This window comes from Pezoporus occidentalis, unplaced genomic scaffold, assembly GCF_034315485.1.
Source record: "Pezoporus occidentalis ecotype Australia unplaced genomic scaffold, CSIRO_AGI_Poc_V1 ctg18, whole genome shotgun sequence".
NCBI classification, from domain to species: Eukaryota; Metazoa; Chordata; class Aves; order Psittaciformes; family Psittacidae; genus Pezoporus; species Pezoporus occidentalis.
Window position 1 is genome coordinate 2,380,837 of NW_026913640.1, and position 18,272 is coordinate 2,399,108.

The window sequence follows — 18,272 nt, forward strand, 5'->3', positions numbered from 1 at the left end:
AACACAGTCCATGACTACTTAGTTTAAAAACGGATTCAAGGATTACTATTCTTGCGCTCAACATATTATTTCAAGATTTCTAGATTATTTCAAGACAAAGGAAATGATGATAGTATTACCATTGAACCTGATCCAACCAATGGGCCTTTATCAGACATGACTGGTATCCTTAGTACATATCATTGCCTGAACTGGAGCTTCTGAAAGCTGAAGGCATTATACAGTTTCTTCATACCCCTTTAGCTGTCGTAGCTTCCCCTGAGCCTGTACCTGGATACACAAATTATTCTCATATAAAGGTGGCATCCTGGCACACTTGCTCCTTCTTTCCTAATGCTACCTTCAGAGAAGAACTGTGATAAACAGGAACTGGTGCTAAAATAAAGATTTATGGTTATGGTTCATTGACCAAGATTTATACATGTCGTTGATCACATGTCCATCACAGTCCTGATTTTGTATGGTGTCATATACCTAATTCCCTTGCATCAGAACTAGTTCAGTTCAGTTGTCAGATCTAGGAACTAACTTTTGCTGTAAAAGGAAAAACCACAGAATCACAGAAGGGCTGTTTGGAAGGGACTTCTGTAGATAACCTGGTCCAACACTTCTGCTTAATGAGGGCCATGTAGAGCAGGCTGTTAAGGGCTATACCCAGACAGCTTTTGAATATCTCCAAAGATGGAGGCTCCACAACCTCTCTCGGCAACCTGTGCCTGCGCTTGGTCACCCTCACAGCCAAAAAGTGTTTCCTGATGTCCAGAGGGAACCTCCTGTGCTTCAGTTTGTACCCACTGCCTTGTGTCCTGCTACTCAGCATCTCTGAAATACCAGTGTAAGTGCAATTTATCATCTAAACATCTATGTCAAACTTAATACTACTTACTGCATACAGGCAGAGCTGGCAGCAACCCTCTATATTATCTAATACTTTTAATTCTCAAAGATTGTGGCTTTTTTTTCCACCCTCCATCCCCCGAGAAATCCTAATTTCTCTATTTTTATACACTATCCACCACAAACACCTTCCAGGTAGGATAAGGTTTCATGTCTGCCCCAGGAAAATTCATATTTTATAGGGGGATAAACTTTGGAAAAAATGTGGTTTCATTTTATTGATTTACATCCAAAGGAGGCTGCCTCAGAAATAATCATCAGACATTGTAGTACATGCCATGAACTACCCACTGGCAGGAGTTCCCTGCCTACCACCCCACATGCAGGAATAGCCACCGACAGTGCAAGCCACATGAGACTGGCTCCCTGAGTGATCATGCAGTTGTTCCTCAGACATTCTGTAATGGTCCACGTGAAAGAGGAACTCTGCACTTTGGTGGAAAACTGGACCCTTTATTATTGAGGCCAGTGGCTCTTATTTCTGACAAAATGGATGGGAACGCTCAAGCTTAATAGCTGACACGGACCTCGGTTTTCAAGGGCTTAAGCTCAGTATACCCTAAGAAGCTATAAAGAAATCTTGCAGAGAACCATATGAAAATTTGTTTGCTTTTCAAAATCAGATGTTGTCATATGCAAATTGCAAGTTATATTATTTAAATAGCATTAATAATACTTAATGCTAAGAGCATGTCTCCCAATAAATAATTAAGAAACGCCAGATCCTTAATCATATTGTTTTGTGCATGCAATGTCATCTTGTCAGTAGCTACATCGTTCCATATAATCTTCATAGGACTTTTGCCTCATTTATCATGCAGGATGTTAGCATACAAGGATAAAATTAAGTATGTCACACCAACCACAAATAAAGAATTTCTTAACTTTTAAATGCTCAATTTTTAATGTTCCTTTCCATGCAACAAAAATAGAATTTAGATCCTGCTGTCAGGATTCATCTCTGACCAACTTAAAGCAAGCAGCCTGTTTTCTTCCTCCTCCAAATTTTGCATATTTATAAGTTTCTTCTGCATCTGTATCTATCATTTTTTTATTAAAAAGTATATTAAAAAAAAAGTTGAGTATTTTCTTTGGTAAAAAACAGCATTGTTTTTTCTGGAATGCAGGGAGCGTTTCAGGAAAATGGCAAAATATTTGACTCTTTAATGGTGGGACAGTAGTTTTGAAAAAAAATAAACACTTGGTTCAAATGAGCATATTTCACCCATTATCTCCTCTAACATCCTCACCCTGGTGTTAGAAGCAAAGAATCATAGAACAGTTGGAAGTGACCTTTAAAGGTCATCTAGTCCAACCTTCCTGCAGTGAGCAGGGACATCTCTGGGCATCTACCTCCTCTCTGGGCAACCTGTGCCAGTGTTTCGCCGTACAGTCATAGAATCATAGAATAGTTAGGGTTGGAAAGGACCTTAAGATCATCCAGTTCCAACCCCCCTGCCGTGGGCAGGGACACCTCACACTAAACCATGTCACCCAAGGCTCTGTCCATCCTGGCCTTGAACACCACCAGGGATGGAGCATTCACAACTTCCCTGGGCAACACATTCCAGTGCCTCATCACCCCCACAGTAAAGAACTTCTTCCTTATACCCAATCTAAACTTCCCCTGTTTAAGTTTTAACCCGTTACCCCTTCAGTCACTACAGTCCCTAAAGCAGTCCCATTCTCATCATAAAAAATTCCTTATACCTAGCTTAAATCTCTTTCAGTTTAAAACCATTACTACATTACAAAGAGGCCCTGCTGAAAACCTTGTACCATCTTTATTATAGCCCCCTTTAAGCAATGTAAGGCCGCAACAAGGTACCCCTGGAGCCTTGTCTTCTCCAGGCTGAACAAGCCCAGCTCTCTCAGCCTTTTCTCATAGGAGAGGTACTCCAGCCCTCTGATCATTTTCACTGCCTTCCTCTAGACCCACTCCAACAGATTCATGTCCTTCCTGTGCTGAGGGCTCCAGAGCTGGACACAGTACTCCAGGTGGGGTCTCACAAAAGCAGAGTAGAGGGGTAGAATCACCTCCCGTGACCTGCTTCTCATGCTTCTTTTGACGCTTCTTTTGTGTCAAGCAAAATCCATGATACAGCTGGTTTGGTGGGCTACATTGACAAGTTATGTCCAGCTCTTCATCCAGCAGTATCCCCAAGTCCTTCTTCACAGGACTGCTTTTAACACCTGAATTGAAATACCCTAGCATGTACTGATACTTGGGGTTGCCCCGATCCAGTAGGACCTTGCCCTTGGCCTTGTTGAACCTCATAAAATTTGCATAGGCCCATTTCTTGAGCTTGTCCAGGTCCCTCTGGATGGCATCCCATCCCTCAGGTGCGTCAATCACACATTGCTGTCGTTGGCAAACTTGCTGAGGGTGAACTTGATCCCACTGTTTATGTCATTGATGAAGCTACTAAATAGCACTGGTCCCAGTAAAGACCCCTGAGCCACACTACTAGTCTCCATCTGGACATTGAGCTATTGACAACTGCTACACTCTGAATGTGACCATCTAGCCAATTCCTCGTCCAGCAAGCAGTCCACCCATCAAATCCATCTCTCTCCAACTTAGAGAGAAGGATACTGGGGGAACTGTGCCAAAGGCCTTACAGAACTACAGACAGATTTCATCAGTAGCTCCTCCCTTATTCACTGATGTAGTCGCTCCATCATAGAAGGCCATTAGGTTGGTCAGGCAGGACATGCCCTTGGTGAAGCCATACCAATTGTATCAAATCACCTCCCTGTCCTCCATGTGCCTTAGTACGGCTCCTAGAAGAATCTGTTCCATGATCAGAGAGAGAGGTGAGGCTGACAGGTCAGCAGTTCCCAGAGCCCTCCTTTTTTTAAAAATGACTGCAATGTTTCCTTCTTTCCTGTCACCAAGGACTTTATCTGACTGCCATGACTTTTCAGTTGTCATGGAGAGTGGCTTGGCAACATCAGAAAATTCCCTCAGGACTCTGGGATGCATCTCATTGGGTCCCATAGACTTTTATATTCAGGTTCCTCAGGAGGTCACAAACCTGATCTTCTCTACAGTCGGAAGGTCTTTGCTCCCACAGTCCCTGTCTTGCAGTCTATCCACTCGAGAGGTGTGGAAAGACAGGCTGTCAGTGAAGATGGGCAAAAAAGTTTCTGAGTACTTCTGACCTCTCCTCATCCATTTTCACCAGTTTCCCAGGCTTGCTCATCCGGGGCAGGGGGTACTCTTTCTTTGACCTTCAGAATTAAGAGAGTTATGAGAGTTGAAGGCCTAAATTGTGTTTCCCTGAGGCAGGTTTGGACCCTGGCAGGTTTGGAGAACTTCTATTTCACATGGATGAATAAGCAACAGCAGCATGTCATGCCTTCGTCTACAGTTCTTTAAGCATATTTATTGCCCTACATCTATAGGTCTAACGATTCTTTAAAAAACCTTCAGGTACTTAGTTCCTTGGAGAAGAACCTTCAGTGAAATTTGGAAGGAGTGAATTTAATTATGTTGAACTTCAAAACTCCACACAAAATTGGAAGTTGGAAAAGTTGCTGTGAGGATGTTGGCAGCAGCAAGGGGACTAACAGCACTGTGCCTCCCAGGCAGAGACCAGAGGGGAAGGTGGAGAGAGGAGCCAGCACTGCGAGGAGAGTGGTTCTGCATGGGCCTTTAACACTACACAGGCTTCAGCTGTGGGCTGTGATGGTACTGTGTGAAGTTCATGGCCTCCCCATCAGGGTGTCCTGTGGGTATACTGCTAGGCAAAAACAATAGGCAAAGTGCTACCAAAAGGCCACAAAGTCCTACCTGGACCTCAGTGGGGACAAGGCTCCTGATTTGTGTTTTAGCCAGGATAAAGCTTCTAACATCACATATGACCTGGTTAGCTGGTGTTTCTCTCAAGTACTTCTGCAACACTACTCATGCGATACTTGCAGAATCCTCTCCCTAATTTGCTCTAATGCACAGGCTGCTTTCCCTCTGTGTAAGTGTCTCCTGAAATTTATGAGCTGTTCACTGTTGACAGTACATCTGGTTTTTCAAGAATATGCAATGCTCAGTAGGGAACAGGGTGAGGGATTCTTCTGTGTAAAAAGTAATTTGTAGATACAGTAGGAACAACATGCAGAAAAAGATAATAATATCCTTAAATTAGGCTGTTGATAGCCCTAAAGAACAGCATTTTTCAGTAGTATTTTTGCTTTAAGAAATTGTGGCACTTATTTTTTTGAGCATATTTTTAATGTGACATAAGGAAGCTTTTTTTTTTTTTTTTTAGAAAGGCAACAATAATTATTACTTCTTCAATTAGATAACATTATTTATGGTTTTTAAAGATTCTTACTGTTAAACAGAAATGAGATAATATCCAGCTTATTTCCTATTATAACTGAGGTATACAGAAAACATTTTTATTCAGGCATTCTCTAATTGAACTTGCTTGAACCACTATTATTAAGGCTTCACTTTCAAATAGCATTTGAGTCAGTATTTTTGCATAGATTTTGTTGTGAGGAAGGAGCCTTTTGCGTTACTGTTTTCAATGGAGGGCCTTTTACTGCCAACAGGTAAACCACAAGGGTTATTATACATCTAGGGTGTGTATATATATATATATAAACATATTTTCTGTATATATATTTTTTTTAAATAAATATACAGGGGGCTTTGTATGTTTGCAGGCAAGGGTATGCACATGTGTTCCATAGGCTGAAAATGAGACCTGTAGCAGTTACAAAAATATAAACAGGTATTAGTAAACTTATGTTTATGGATAAACTAAATAAAGTTAATATAAGCCAAGCTGCTGCTTGGTAGGATCAATCACTATAGCACTTTTCAGACCTTTGTGCAGAATGAACACTGCACACTTGCCGCTCATCCTAATTTGATGTTAAAATTATTTTTTAGAGAGATTGCAGTAGGAGGCATTGGGTTTTATTTTTATGCACACTATGTGCTGTGTAAACTGTCAAGAATACTGGATTAATGAAATATTCTATTCCAACCTCTTTCCAATACAATGTTTGGTGTTACCTGGGTTTTTTGTGTATCCAGAGCAGAGGAAAGCTCTGATGCTGCCCCTCATCTGGACCACAACTGCACCTGCCCGCCTTACTTCTGCAGTTCCTGCCTTGTTTCCTTCCCCTGCATAGCTATATGCTGTCTGTCTCTCCAAGAACTCCTGCCATGGTATCTTGTTATTAACTTTTATTCAGTATGTTTAGAAATGTCTTCTTAAAACTATTCTGAGACACTTCAGTTTTGTAGATCTGCTGTTTCACGAGCTGTGAGGGGGGTTTTTCTTCTCTCCCTTCACATCCATGCTCCTCTGCAGCAATTGAATACACAGATTCTCTCTGGCTAGTATTTCTCTGCCTCATTTACCATTTCCCGTACTAACTGTGGAGTAAAATCTTTGACTCTTGTGTTAAAATAAACCAGGCAATACTAATATCTGAAATTACTTATGTTTGTTTAAACAAATGGATATTTTCATAAAAGTGACAGAAGTGCATTCTACAGACCTGGGTTTTTCAGAGATGCCTGCACAGAAACTGATCCTTTATGTGAGCGTCTTCAAGATGTAAATAAGATTCTTCAGTAAGATACATATAATTAAAAAAAAAATCACTGCCATTTCCAAATTGCATCAAAACCCCCATTAGCTGAATGAGTTTTAATTGCACTGAGGACAAATCTTGGCAATACACAAAATAAAATCAAAGCTACTTCTGAAGAAGTAATATCAAATCTTATCTACTGCTTATCTGGTAAAAAGGAATGTCAACTGCTGCTGAATGGTGAGGGGAAAAGGCATATCTTCCAGAACCTCATAGCACAGAGATTTCATAATAGACGTTTCTAATGACTATTCAAGAAGCTTTTTAATTATGAAATACTATGCATACTTCTGAATAGCCAGGGAACTGTACAAAAATGTAATTGGCAGCAGTAGAAGAGTGCAAATAAATCATTTCAAAGACAGAAAGAAAATTCAGTCTTAGTAACAGTTATGTAATTGGAACAAAATATGTATAACAAAAACAGGACACCATTTGGTCTCTCAAAAATATAATTTACAGTGAATGCATTTTACTCAACACTGTAATTTGCAATATAATATGTGCATAAGCCATAATGAAAATAACATTATAATTAACTTTGAATTACACAATCTTGCAGCTTTTGTTTCAAAACTAAAGAATGCTTATTATAAAAGCTCTGCTTCAGTGTTTCACAGTGGTGTTCCCTGCCTTGATTGAACATGCTTGACTTACTGACTGAATCTGTTCTATTTCTGGCTCTCAGGACTGCTCTAAGTCTGTGGGGACTGAGAGGCTGAGTAGGACTACAGATGCACATCTGTGAAAGGTTTTATGTGTAGGGTTTTTTTTCCTGGTAAACTGGGAGATTATGATTGATGAGCCCAGCATTAGGGTAATGTTATCAGGGACACTTTCTGCCTCTGTCCTTTGTGCCATCACCGAGGTCAAACCATAATCATGTTAGCATTGAACATAGTGCTTTATTAATGTTTCATGAGTAACTTGGCAGTAATCAGTCTAGCTTTGTATGGATAAACAAAACTGCTACAACAACCTCTGATCTATACACTGACTGCTTTAGAAGCTATTGCAAAAAGTCTTAAAAGTAACTTGACTGAATGTCTTTTCCAGCCTTTATAACAAGTCTAATTTTCACAAGTTTAAAAGAATCTATTATGATGGAAAACCATTTCCACTGCAATTTCTGTGTTTAGTTAGAAGTGTAAAACACTCAGCTGAAGAATCATAGAAAACAACACCAAAATCCTGCCTGCCATTTATTAATTTGCACAGAATTTTAGTAAAGCTTATTAACTACTTTGTTAAATCACGTTGATTTATGACACTGTGTCTCTGTGATGTTTTCTAGGCCGTTCCCTATTTGGTTTGGTAAGTCTGAGGATGAATGCTGAAATTCTTTCTATTATTTAAAGAAAATGTTTACATTCATAAATGTGCAAGTATATAAGAATTTCTATTTACTCCCACATAAAATTACACATTATATGTGCCTGCAGCAAGCAAACAATATGCATGAACAGAAGGAAATAATGTCAGCTAAGGGAAAACAAGATCCCATTATATGTTCTGCAGTACCACACATGATCCTTTCCACTGAAATTAAACGATGACCACTGATTTCATTAGACAAGGGATCAGGATAACGCCTATGTGAAATATTCCTCTATTTTCTGTGGCTTTCCTGTAAACGTGTCTTCTACTTGCTTTGCTAAGTTGCTGTAGAAATTCCAGGCTTGCACAAGCTTGCTGTGTTTTACACGTCAGCACCACACCCAGGCTTTTTTTTTCCTCAAGTTAGATTCTTGTATAACAGCCAAAGCTTGGCCTGAAGATGACCTAACAGAGTAATACATCTGTTGGCTGGTTCAAAACATGGAATCAGACATGAGGTAGGGAATGTCAAACTTTCCAATCCCCTTATATTTGGTACTTACTTTGACCAGTACAATTCCAGTGACCAAAAACAGCGTGCACTGGCAGTTTGCTGGATACACTAATAAACCCCTATGTGAGGAATTTTTTCTGAGAAATTATTATACACTCAAGCCACTACACTTTCAAAATGTAATTCCATTACTTGTTACTATACACACTACCTTCATTTTCTTGACAGGGGATAATCCTGCTTTAGCTACTTGCTATTTTATAATAAGCTTTATATAAAAACCTATGCATATATCATGATCTTTAAACATTCCAAAGTTATTCACTTTAATTTCTATCCTCTGAACTACATCCAAATGTGAATACTTATTCTGTCATCTAGTCTCCCAGAAGCGAGTCCAATATTCCAGGTGCAGTCTCAAAAGAATCATAGACAGGTACAACTGTTTCCATCCTCTGTGATGCAATGATTTTCCATAGATGGCATCAAAATACACTCATTTCTGGTGAACATAGAATTACAGAGTTTTATCTAATCGAATTGCTGCTCTTGGCCACCTTTCCCCTTGCTACTGCTCTAGTTTTGGTACTATTTTTGTTTCCAGACTTTGTTTGATTCCCAATGAGTATCTTTAATTCTTTCCTCTCAAGGTGATTTTCAGTGTATTTTCTGCATCTAAGTCAAATAAATCTATGCTTCTTTCTCCTGCTTTCTAGGCAATTCTCAACTTTATTATCATTTGTGAACGTCATCAGACTGCTCACCTGAAGATAGCATATATGTGTGTAGAACTGAATTTTAACTACTGATCATGTTTTGCTAAAAGTAGATGCTGGGGTGAATAAAAGCCACGCAAAACTGCCTCCAGGCAAAACTATGTAATAACGGCATGATGCTCACATCTATGGGGACAGGAGTGAAAGACAGTATAGGAAGGGTATGATGCATAAGTGAAGTAATTTAGAAAGCTGAAAAGTACTCAATTAGTTGAAGACTGTAATTCTAATATTATTCTAATCTTAACATCAGTTTGTCTGTCTCCTGGCAGTCTGAGCATAATTCCACACGTATGGAATTAGTCCTTAGTGCTACTACAGCTTAAAATTTAAAACGTATTTCCAGCTTTTAACTATTAGCCTTCCTTGAAAGTATAGTCCTGAAGGAGCATTAATGCTACGCTCTAAATTCATGCAAGTTGTTTTCTTCAACAGCACAAAACATTTCTGTAGAGAGCTCCTATGTGATTTTAAAAAAAGCAGAAATTTCATGAGAGAAATCAAATAAACTAAAGCTAGCACTTTTCTTCAAGTGATCTCATGTCACAGCGCCTTTTATCCTGCTATTAATCATTCCATCTTTGTGGAAAGATGGAGAAAACACAATTTAGGATACAAGAACGAACATTCTGTATAAAATTTCCCAAAGGGAGTCATTAATATGTGTCTCTCATTATATTCCCCAATAGGTGGCAGCTTGTTTATACTTTTTCACTAAAGTAGCACACTTCTGGTCTTCCAAATGTCAAAACTAAATCTCTTGGTCAACTTAAGTGTTCTCACTCCTGGGCCCCGTTCAGGTTTAGCTACAACCACAATCTAAAAAAGGGCTATGTGCAGTAACGTGCACTCTGGAGACATGTACCTGTGACTGTGCCTCCCACACCTGAGAATGTGGATGGAATGTAGTGATCCTTTGAGGCAATCTCCATATTTGCTAGTAAAATTGAATTTATTGCTACCAGCTGTGACAATTACTTGCTTTTAAAAATAATGTTACAATACATGCATCTATAAGAGAGATCAGCCGAACAAAAGAAGGAAAATGTTTCTCAGGTTCATCCCGCCAACAAAGGGCTACTCCCTGGAACACATTTCTCATACTTTGGGAAGTGCATTTCAAACGTCCCAAGTGATGAGGTTGTTGTCAGTTCCTTAGGAGACTGCTATACAAATATCAAGCCATTTACTCTTCAAAATGGAGAACACTTCTAAATCATATACATCTAGGAAGAGATTTGTTTTTATAATATTATTCAGTTCTTTTGAATTTTAAATGGCTACTTTTTCTTTCAAGTCCCAAAGGACAATTTAAAGAGATGGTTCTTGAAATTAAAATGCCAAAGTGATTAGAAGAAACACGACACTGCTAGACTTACAATGCTACTACAAAAGCACTATATATGCAGTAATGTATAAGCTGAAAAGTTCTGCAACTGTATGGAAACCCACAGCTTATTCAACATATAGTCCTAACTCCGTAAGCAAGACAAGCAATATGACTTTAAGGAAGACCCATTTCCAGAATATAACCTTAAGTTGAACTATTGCTGGCCAAAACATCAGAATATACCTTGTTTTCCTAAAAATACAAGAAGCATATGTGCATATTACCTCTATCATTAAAAAAATCATTATCTATCAAATTAATCAAAAAATGTACAATATAGATAAATGGTTTTCATGCTTAAATTTTGCAGACTTCATGGTGATTTATATCAGAGCCGTTCTTTTGCAAAATTTCTTCAGAGACTGCAGTTATTGGCTTATGTTCATATTTGTATACTTCCAGTTCATCTTCGATGAACAGGAAGTGCATAGCTTTGGTCAAGTAAGGAATACAATGTATCTTGCAAGATACCAGCATTTACAATAACCTTTTTTTTTTTTTTTATGTAGAAAGTAGTGAGGAGGAACAGACATATGTTTCAGGCTATTCTGTATTGTCCAACTCATGCCCATCTGATGTTTTCTCATGAGAGAACAAATAAGTGAATTTCATTTTCCATGATTTGGGCATACAGAAGGAAAATCCACTCTAAAATAAAGCATTCTGTCAAACAAGACAGAATGCAAATTCTCCTTCACTTCTTATTTTATTTCTATAAATCTAGTTCTAAAGAGATGAAAAATGGCTTTAGTTTATCTTGTTAAAACAGACAACTCATTAGTTAGGCTAAAGTGCAGCTTACCATCCTGTTGATACGGACAAAGTCTTCAGGCTTCTTGGCCCATGGGGGGAGATCAACATCATTCACAACAACTTCATCTTCCCTGATTCCTAGATTATAGCCATTACTGTTGACAAACATCTCTGGTAGGTAGTAAAACTCTGGAATTAACTCCTAACATGGAGAAAACACACAATGAGAGTTCACATTTATACAGAGATGTTAAAGAGTGCTGCCAGAATCAGGCTCTGCTATACAAATTAAAGCTTTTCTGGCTTTGCTTATGCACACTTGTTTAAGTATTTTATAGTCTGTTTTTTTGCACTTAGAATCAAACATATTTTTCATAATGAAATATTCAATCTTTGTTTTGCCCGTAACTGTTATTATGAAAAGTATGACTTTCAAAAAGCAGAGCATACCAATAAAGGACACCTTTTCAGAACAACAGGTAGGAGAAACTGTATGCTTAGCCTTCAACATTATAAATAATGTCATATATTTTAATCACTATTTAACTGAAATACTTAAATGGGGGGAGGGAGGGGAGGAAGTTCCTGATATAACAGTGTCTCAAATTTACTTCCTCTATATTCTTTAATTGCATAAGAAAATATGGCAACTTGATTACCTATATAAGGAGAAAGAACTCATGGTGAAATTATTTTTCTACTGTAAGAAAAAATTAAAAATACATGGAGGAAAAAGAGTCAGCTCAAAAAACGTCTTTAAAACAAACACATGATATATAAACTGTGAAAGATCAATAACTAAGTAGCAAAGATCATCTGCACAGTATTAATACGTTATAGATAAGTTAGTGTGAAGTTTTTCCCAATTTCCAGGATAGCTAAACAAAAATGCATTTTGACATAATAAATACTGCCATTTGTTGCTGTCTGTCACTTTAGCAGTAAGCATTGAACTGCAATAACAAAAAGCTTTTCAGGCCTGCTACCTCTTTTCTAATATCCAGATATGGAGTAAATTCACTAAATTACATTATTAAAAGCATTATTATATTCAGCTGTGTAACATGATCAAAACTGATGACACAGCAGGTGAAACCTGAATCTGTGGTCCTTTCAAAGGCTGCAGACACGCAAAGCATAAAAAAAATCACTGCAGACACAAACTTATCTAATTAAAGCTGATCTGCAACTCCATAGAGAATAGACCAGTTAAAGCATAGATGGTCCTTTCAAATATGTTCATTTAAAAAAAAAAAGGTAATATTTATATTACAATTTTAAGTATGTTTAGGGAGGCAGTTGACTTGATTATTTACATTATTTTTAATATACTGAAACCTGTCTGAACTCAGATTAGACTTTAAAGCAATGCAAATCAATACCTTACTAGTGCAAAACACTAACCAAGTGAGACATGCCTACGCATGAATAGATTATTTTGAAATGAGCTATAATTTCAAAAAGAAAAAAAAAAAAAAAAAAGAAAAAATATTGCATGCAGTAAATAACAAAACAGCAGCTAGAGCAAAGACAAACTAAAATCAGTCCTGAATATCCTATAAGATAAAAGAAAAAATACTATTTTACTGACAATCTTAAGTTTGATTATATACCTCTAATATACTCAGAATATTTCTAAAAATAACCTTTGCCCCTCTTCCCTAGACAGGATTCGCTAACTCTCAGGTTCCTGAGGAAGCCCTTTGGATTTCTCTAACGGAACCCAAAGAATGAATGATCCTCGCAGCAGGAGAAAACTACACATTTATCTTTCCAGAGCTCAACAGAGTACTAGTAATTTGGGCCTAACAGCTGGCCACAACCCAACATGGTCTACCATACAAATCATTGACAAACTAAAAGCATTGCCTTAAAGAAAAGCAATATCTGTAAGGACCTCAGAATGATAAAATATCAGTAAGTCAAAATTAAATTAAAATTTAATATTTAAATGGAACAGAATTTATTAAAGAAAAAAGTAAGCAAAACTAATTTCTATTTTGTATAGAAGCCTTGAAAAACATACCACAGCTTTTTAATTATTACCATTTTGTATGCAACTTGGCGGTGTACTAACCTGTAATGTCAAATAGCAAGCAGTTTTAGATTCCATCAAAGGTACTTTTAACTCTTAAATTCCCTTTTTCCGTTTTAGATATTGTAGGATATAATTGTGAACTTTTATATGTAACAAATCTGAAAGATTTGTGCTACCCAGAGACACATCTAGTGTCTAACTGAATTCTACTAAACTTCTGATTTCAGGGGTATCTTGAAACAAAGGGATCTAAGTCACTAAGTATTTCTAATGGTATTTCTATTTAGTAATTTTATCTTTGTTGCTATTTTCTTTCAGTGTAATTTAATGTTCTTTTGCCTGGTACAGCACAAAACATCAACAGAAATAGAATAGAAAGCATGCAATTAACTTTCTTCATAAGATTTATTGTGTTGTATATGTTTAGTTTGACCTGTCTTATTCCTATGCTCTGGAAACTAACCAGTGCCAGACATCTAAATCCTCTTCAAATAACACTCTCTCTAGAACCCTAATCTTTTCAGTTACAAATCTCCTGTTAATTCAATTTTATTTTTTTAGTCAAAGTAACAAAACTAAACATAGCATTTAAAAAAAAGGTAATAAGACCTATGTTATAGCCTCAGGATTCTCTTCAGTGTTACTTTTAGTGCAGCCTGCATTTTTTTGTGCCTATTTGAGTACTATTTAGCAGGAGTCGAACCTTTCCTTGAGACACAAACAATTTTGCATGTGGCCTTTCATAGATACTTACGTATTTCCTGTACTTTGCACTAACCATTGGTTTTGATATTGTTTGTGATATTCTTCTTGCAGTTTTGCTGTCTCCACTATTGATTAGAATAAGAAACCACAGCACTTAAAAATAGCTCAGATAAATTCACCCCCTTCTCATTTCTAGAGAATGAATGAATATAAAAGAAAACAGAGAACCATTATGAAAACTTGTGGCGACCTGTAAGTATGAATTTGCTAATATTTGGAAAAATCTTCAAAATGCATGTTTAGCTACTTAGAGGCATAGAACATACAATTGATCTGGAGAACTGTAATAGAAGGTTTGGTTTTATGTGTTCACTTTTTATTCTGCTGAGAAAAGAATTGAAGAGGTTTTCTTTTCTACCTCATGCCAATGGCAGGTGCCACGTGAGGATGGAAAGGTGAAGATTCACTTCCCTAGGGCCCCTGAGCATGCTTCGCTAGGAGAAATACAAGCTGGAAGAGGCAGACAAAGGAAAGATTATCAAGGACAACGCAAGCAGCAAGGATAGAGCCTCGGAGGTTGCTGGGAAAAGTAAGGAGCAGACAGGAGCAAACCTCAGTGGAGACAGCGAGATGACAACTGAAGGCCACAGAGAATTTCTTTAAACAACAACCCACTGAAAGCTGCAAGAATGAACACAAGAATGAAGGAAAGGATAACACTAGCAAGGGCTAGAGTTATTTTTGAAACCTATTAACATTTTTCTTAGTCAGAGTTTGGCTCTTTTTCTTTGTTTCCTAAGTGGGTTTGTGACAGTTCATATTCTAACAAAGATTATGGCTAGAGAGAGACAGCTGTTTTGGTGCTTCAAATATCTGTTTCAGGGTTACATTTGGAGAGGCAACCTTGCCCATTCCTCCATTCCAGAAGATGTTTAACTATACCAACCTTCCTGCCAGGTATCTGTCTACCCTGTTGTTCAAGAATTTGAGTGACAGCAGCTTCACAATCCTTCCATCAGCTGATTTCAGTACTTTTCACCTGAGGAAGTTTTACCTATCACCTGGCCTGAATCATTCATTATACAATCTAAGCCCATATTCCCTTGTCCTAGCTATCAATCCATTCCTGATACAGAGACCAAATTACTGTTTTCTATTTGCACAGTCTATTAAATGTTTGGAAAGCATTATCCTACAGCTTTACAGCCTTTCAGTCCCTACAAATCCAAATGAAGGAAAATGATCTTACCTTCCATATCGCCACATTGCTTAAGTTTTAGTTACAGGTACATAAAATATGATTTTAATCTCCCCAGATATCCAGTAGAATTATTCCTATACAGTGCATAAATTAATTTACTCCTATATATACTTTGGCTTTATTACGTTTTGTCACATGTTCATCACACAGAAGCCAAAATAAATGTTTTTAACTTCTGTGGTCTTTAGATCAGAGATTAAGATTGCATGCTTTTCTGACATCATCTGCTATTTTTCATTCATTGTTATGCAGAGTGCAATTCAGCAACTTCTCACAAATCACCAACTACATACTTTAGAAGCGTCATTGTTAAATTCACCCTGAAGATAAGGAAAAGGAGATTCAGAAATTAGCAGGGGGAAAAAAATATCTCAAGGATGGTATTTATACCAAGGGATGGGACACAGAAGACCTTCTGTCTTCCAATCTGCTTTCCACTTGACAGACGGAATAGCTGATAAGTGGATCCTTAAAATTCTTAGTACACCTTCAGTGGCACTGCTGGTAAAAGGTCGATGCACAGTTAGGGCTATGTAAAAGAATGCTTGTTTGAAGATATCATGATTTTGAGAAGTTTATGTTTCAAGGTACAAATGTTCATGAAAGACAAATCTCAAAATACTTTTTTCCTACACTACAAACATTGACTTAGCCAATGTAAAGACATGAAGAAAAATATCAAAAATAACAACATCAAATCTTTCCCAGAAGTTATAGCAGTTTGCAAGCATAAAACGAGAGAATGCAAAGAAAAGAGACACCAAAGACCAATACCTTTAAAAAGTAAGGCATTTTTTAAATGGTTACAGACCAATTAAGCATTTTAAGTGCATATTGTTATTGTAAGTCATGCAGCTGATATATAATTTTGCATTAACTGATGCAATTCAGTAAGTTTTATTGGTTTCTTTGCTCTTGCCAAAACATATCAAAGGTTTTAAATAAATTTTTCTGACTACATAACCTGTCATGGGTAATTTCTTACCAGAAGAAATATCTAGAGTTCAAAGAGTTAATAAAAATAGGGATTCTAGTGATCTAAATCTATTTGCAGTAATTTCTGTCTAGTTGTCCTTGACATTTCACAAGCTGGTAACCTCCTCTGCTCCCCTTTCATTCACAGTTCTAATAAGACAGGTTAGCTTTCTATCATTTAACAGTCAGCTACCTTTCAAACTGCCCGAGAAGCTTGGCTCTTCTCAGATGAAGAACGATGCAATAAAGCTACTGAGGGGTGTAAAAAAAAAAAAAAAAGGTAAAATGAATATTATAACAGACATTTCTTGTCTGTAAATGGGATCTGTAGTTTATTTTAATAGCTATACTAAAACCCCAAGGTATAGTTAACAGTATTATATGCCTTGTGTCTTCATATAAGAAAACATCCCCAAATGCATTTTCTAATTTACAAGCCTGTGACAAATTCAAGCTGCTGAGAAATTAAACTTTAAAAATATGTCTTGGGGTGATAGAGGACCACTATTAACACTATCATAATTGTACACCACTTGCTTCAAATCTGACATTTCTGTTTAATATGTTTTGCTAATGGTATACCATTTTATGGACTCCCAACAAAATCAAATCCAACCCAGACGTTTTCACTTTTCTAATATAATTCACTTTAAAGTTTTAAAGCTGCCATTTCTTTTTCTTTTTTTTTTTTCCTCCAAAAAGATTGATCCCCTGGCATCCACTAATTCCACAAGAGCTTAGTACTAGGTCAATGAGTCACTCATGAGTACCTCTATTAACTGCGTTAATTCATACTAGGCACCTTAATGACATTTTGTCAGAGCTACCTTTCTAAATTCTAAACACACTATTCAAAAAGTAATATAACAAGTTTGAGAGGCATTAGGAAAGATTAGTGCCTGAACAGGAGGTTCTGGGGAAGTCAATGTTACCAAAAACTGGAGCAGTGGGGAGGTGGAAAGTTAAAAATGTGAAAGCTGACTGGGCAAGTTATGGTCATTTCCGGGTGACTTGCTCAAAGGTCACTCCATGAACATTCATTCTTCCTCCAGCTTGTACTGATTATCTCAAGAGAAGGTCGATGTTGATAAAAGGAGACACAATAAAATAAACTATTATCCAGGTTCTCCCTTGTGTGTCACAACTCTAACATAGTGCATACTGTATTAATTGTGTTTCATCCACTGTAGGTGAACAAGTATCTTTGAAAATGAATGAAAACAGTTGAAATGTTTGTCCCAAAGGCGCAAAATTATCTAAGCAGATATTTAATCATCCATTGAGCAACAGTTTATCATATATTACATTTTTCAAAGATAGAGTACCTTTTGCCACAATTCGAGATGTAGCAACTATGGCTTGTTTATCAGACTCATCAAACTACTGCCATAGCCTTATTTTCATTACCTTAGCGTGAAACAATTTTGTTCCAGCGAAAACTACACATACACAAAGGGGAAGGGGAAGGAGAAAGGGAGAAATACATAGAATGTCAGAAAGGACACGTGTGTGAAAAAACGAGACTGACTAACAGAAGTGCATCTTCCTAAAGAGATAACGCATTCTTTTGCAAATGTCAAGTATTTGTTTTTAAAATTTTAACGCAGAATTTCTGAAAAGTGGCTTTGGTGTTTCTTTTAAAACTACATTGAGGCTGCAAAAGAAGTGTCTGCATTGCTTAAAAATCTCAGTTTACTAGTTAAAACTGACGCACTTCAGAAATTACTTAAGCACTTAAGAATAAAGCACCTGATAGTCCTCTTTCTTAACTGATGAAAAAAAATCAGAATACAGATTTTACTTTCCTAAAAAAATAATTTTATGAGGTTTTTTTGAATTAGACCTTTTTAATAAAGAATTAAGGCAATACATATCATTATTTAATATGGTAGTTGAAAGCAAAAATTGTGGCCATCATAACACACAGCATTGAAGAATGTCAGATTAATTGATTACACACGCTGCTTTAAAATTATTTCATAACCTGTGCCACAGTAATTAATGAGATTAGTGAGATGAGAGATTAAATGTAC

At 37.0% G+C, this 18,272-nt stretch overlaps 1 protein-coding gene across 12 annotated transcripts in view; it reads right to left on the bottom strand.

Annotated features, from left to right (window-relative positions):
- NBEA (neurobeachin) overlaps positions 1–18,272 on the bottom strand; it is a 507,179-nt gene that overhangs the window by 47,134 nt on the left and 441,773 nt on the right. For all 12 annotated transcript variants that reach the window (XM_062615053.1, XM_062615045.1, XM_062615050.1 and 9 more), the window contains one exon: positions 11,310–11,462. In XM_062615053.1, the coding sequence (XP_062471037.1) occupies positions 11,310–11,462 (153 nt within the window). The remainder of the gene's footprint in view (positions 1–11,309; positions 11,463–18,272) is intronic.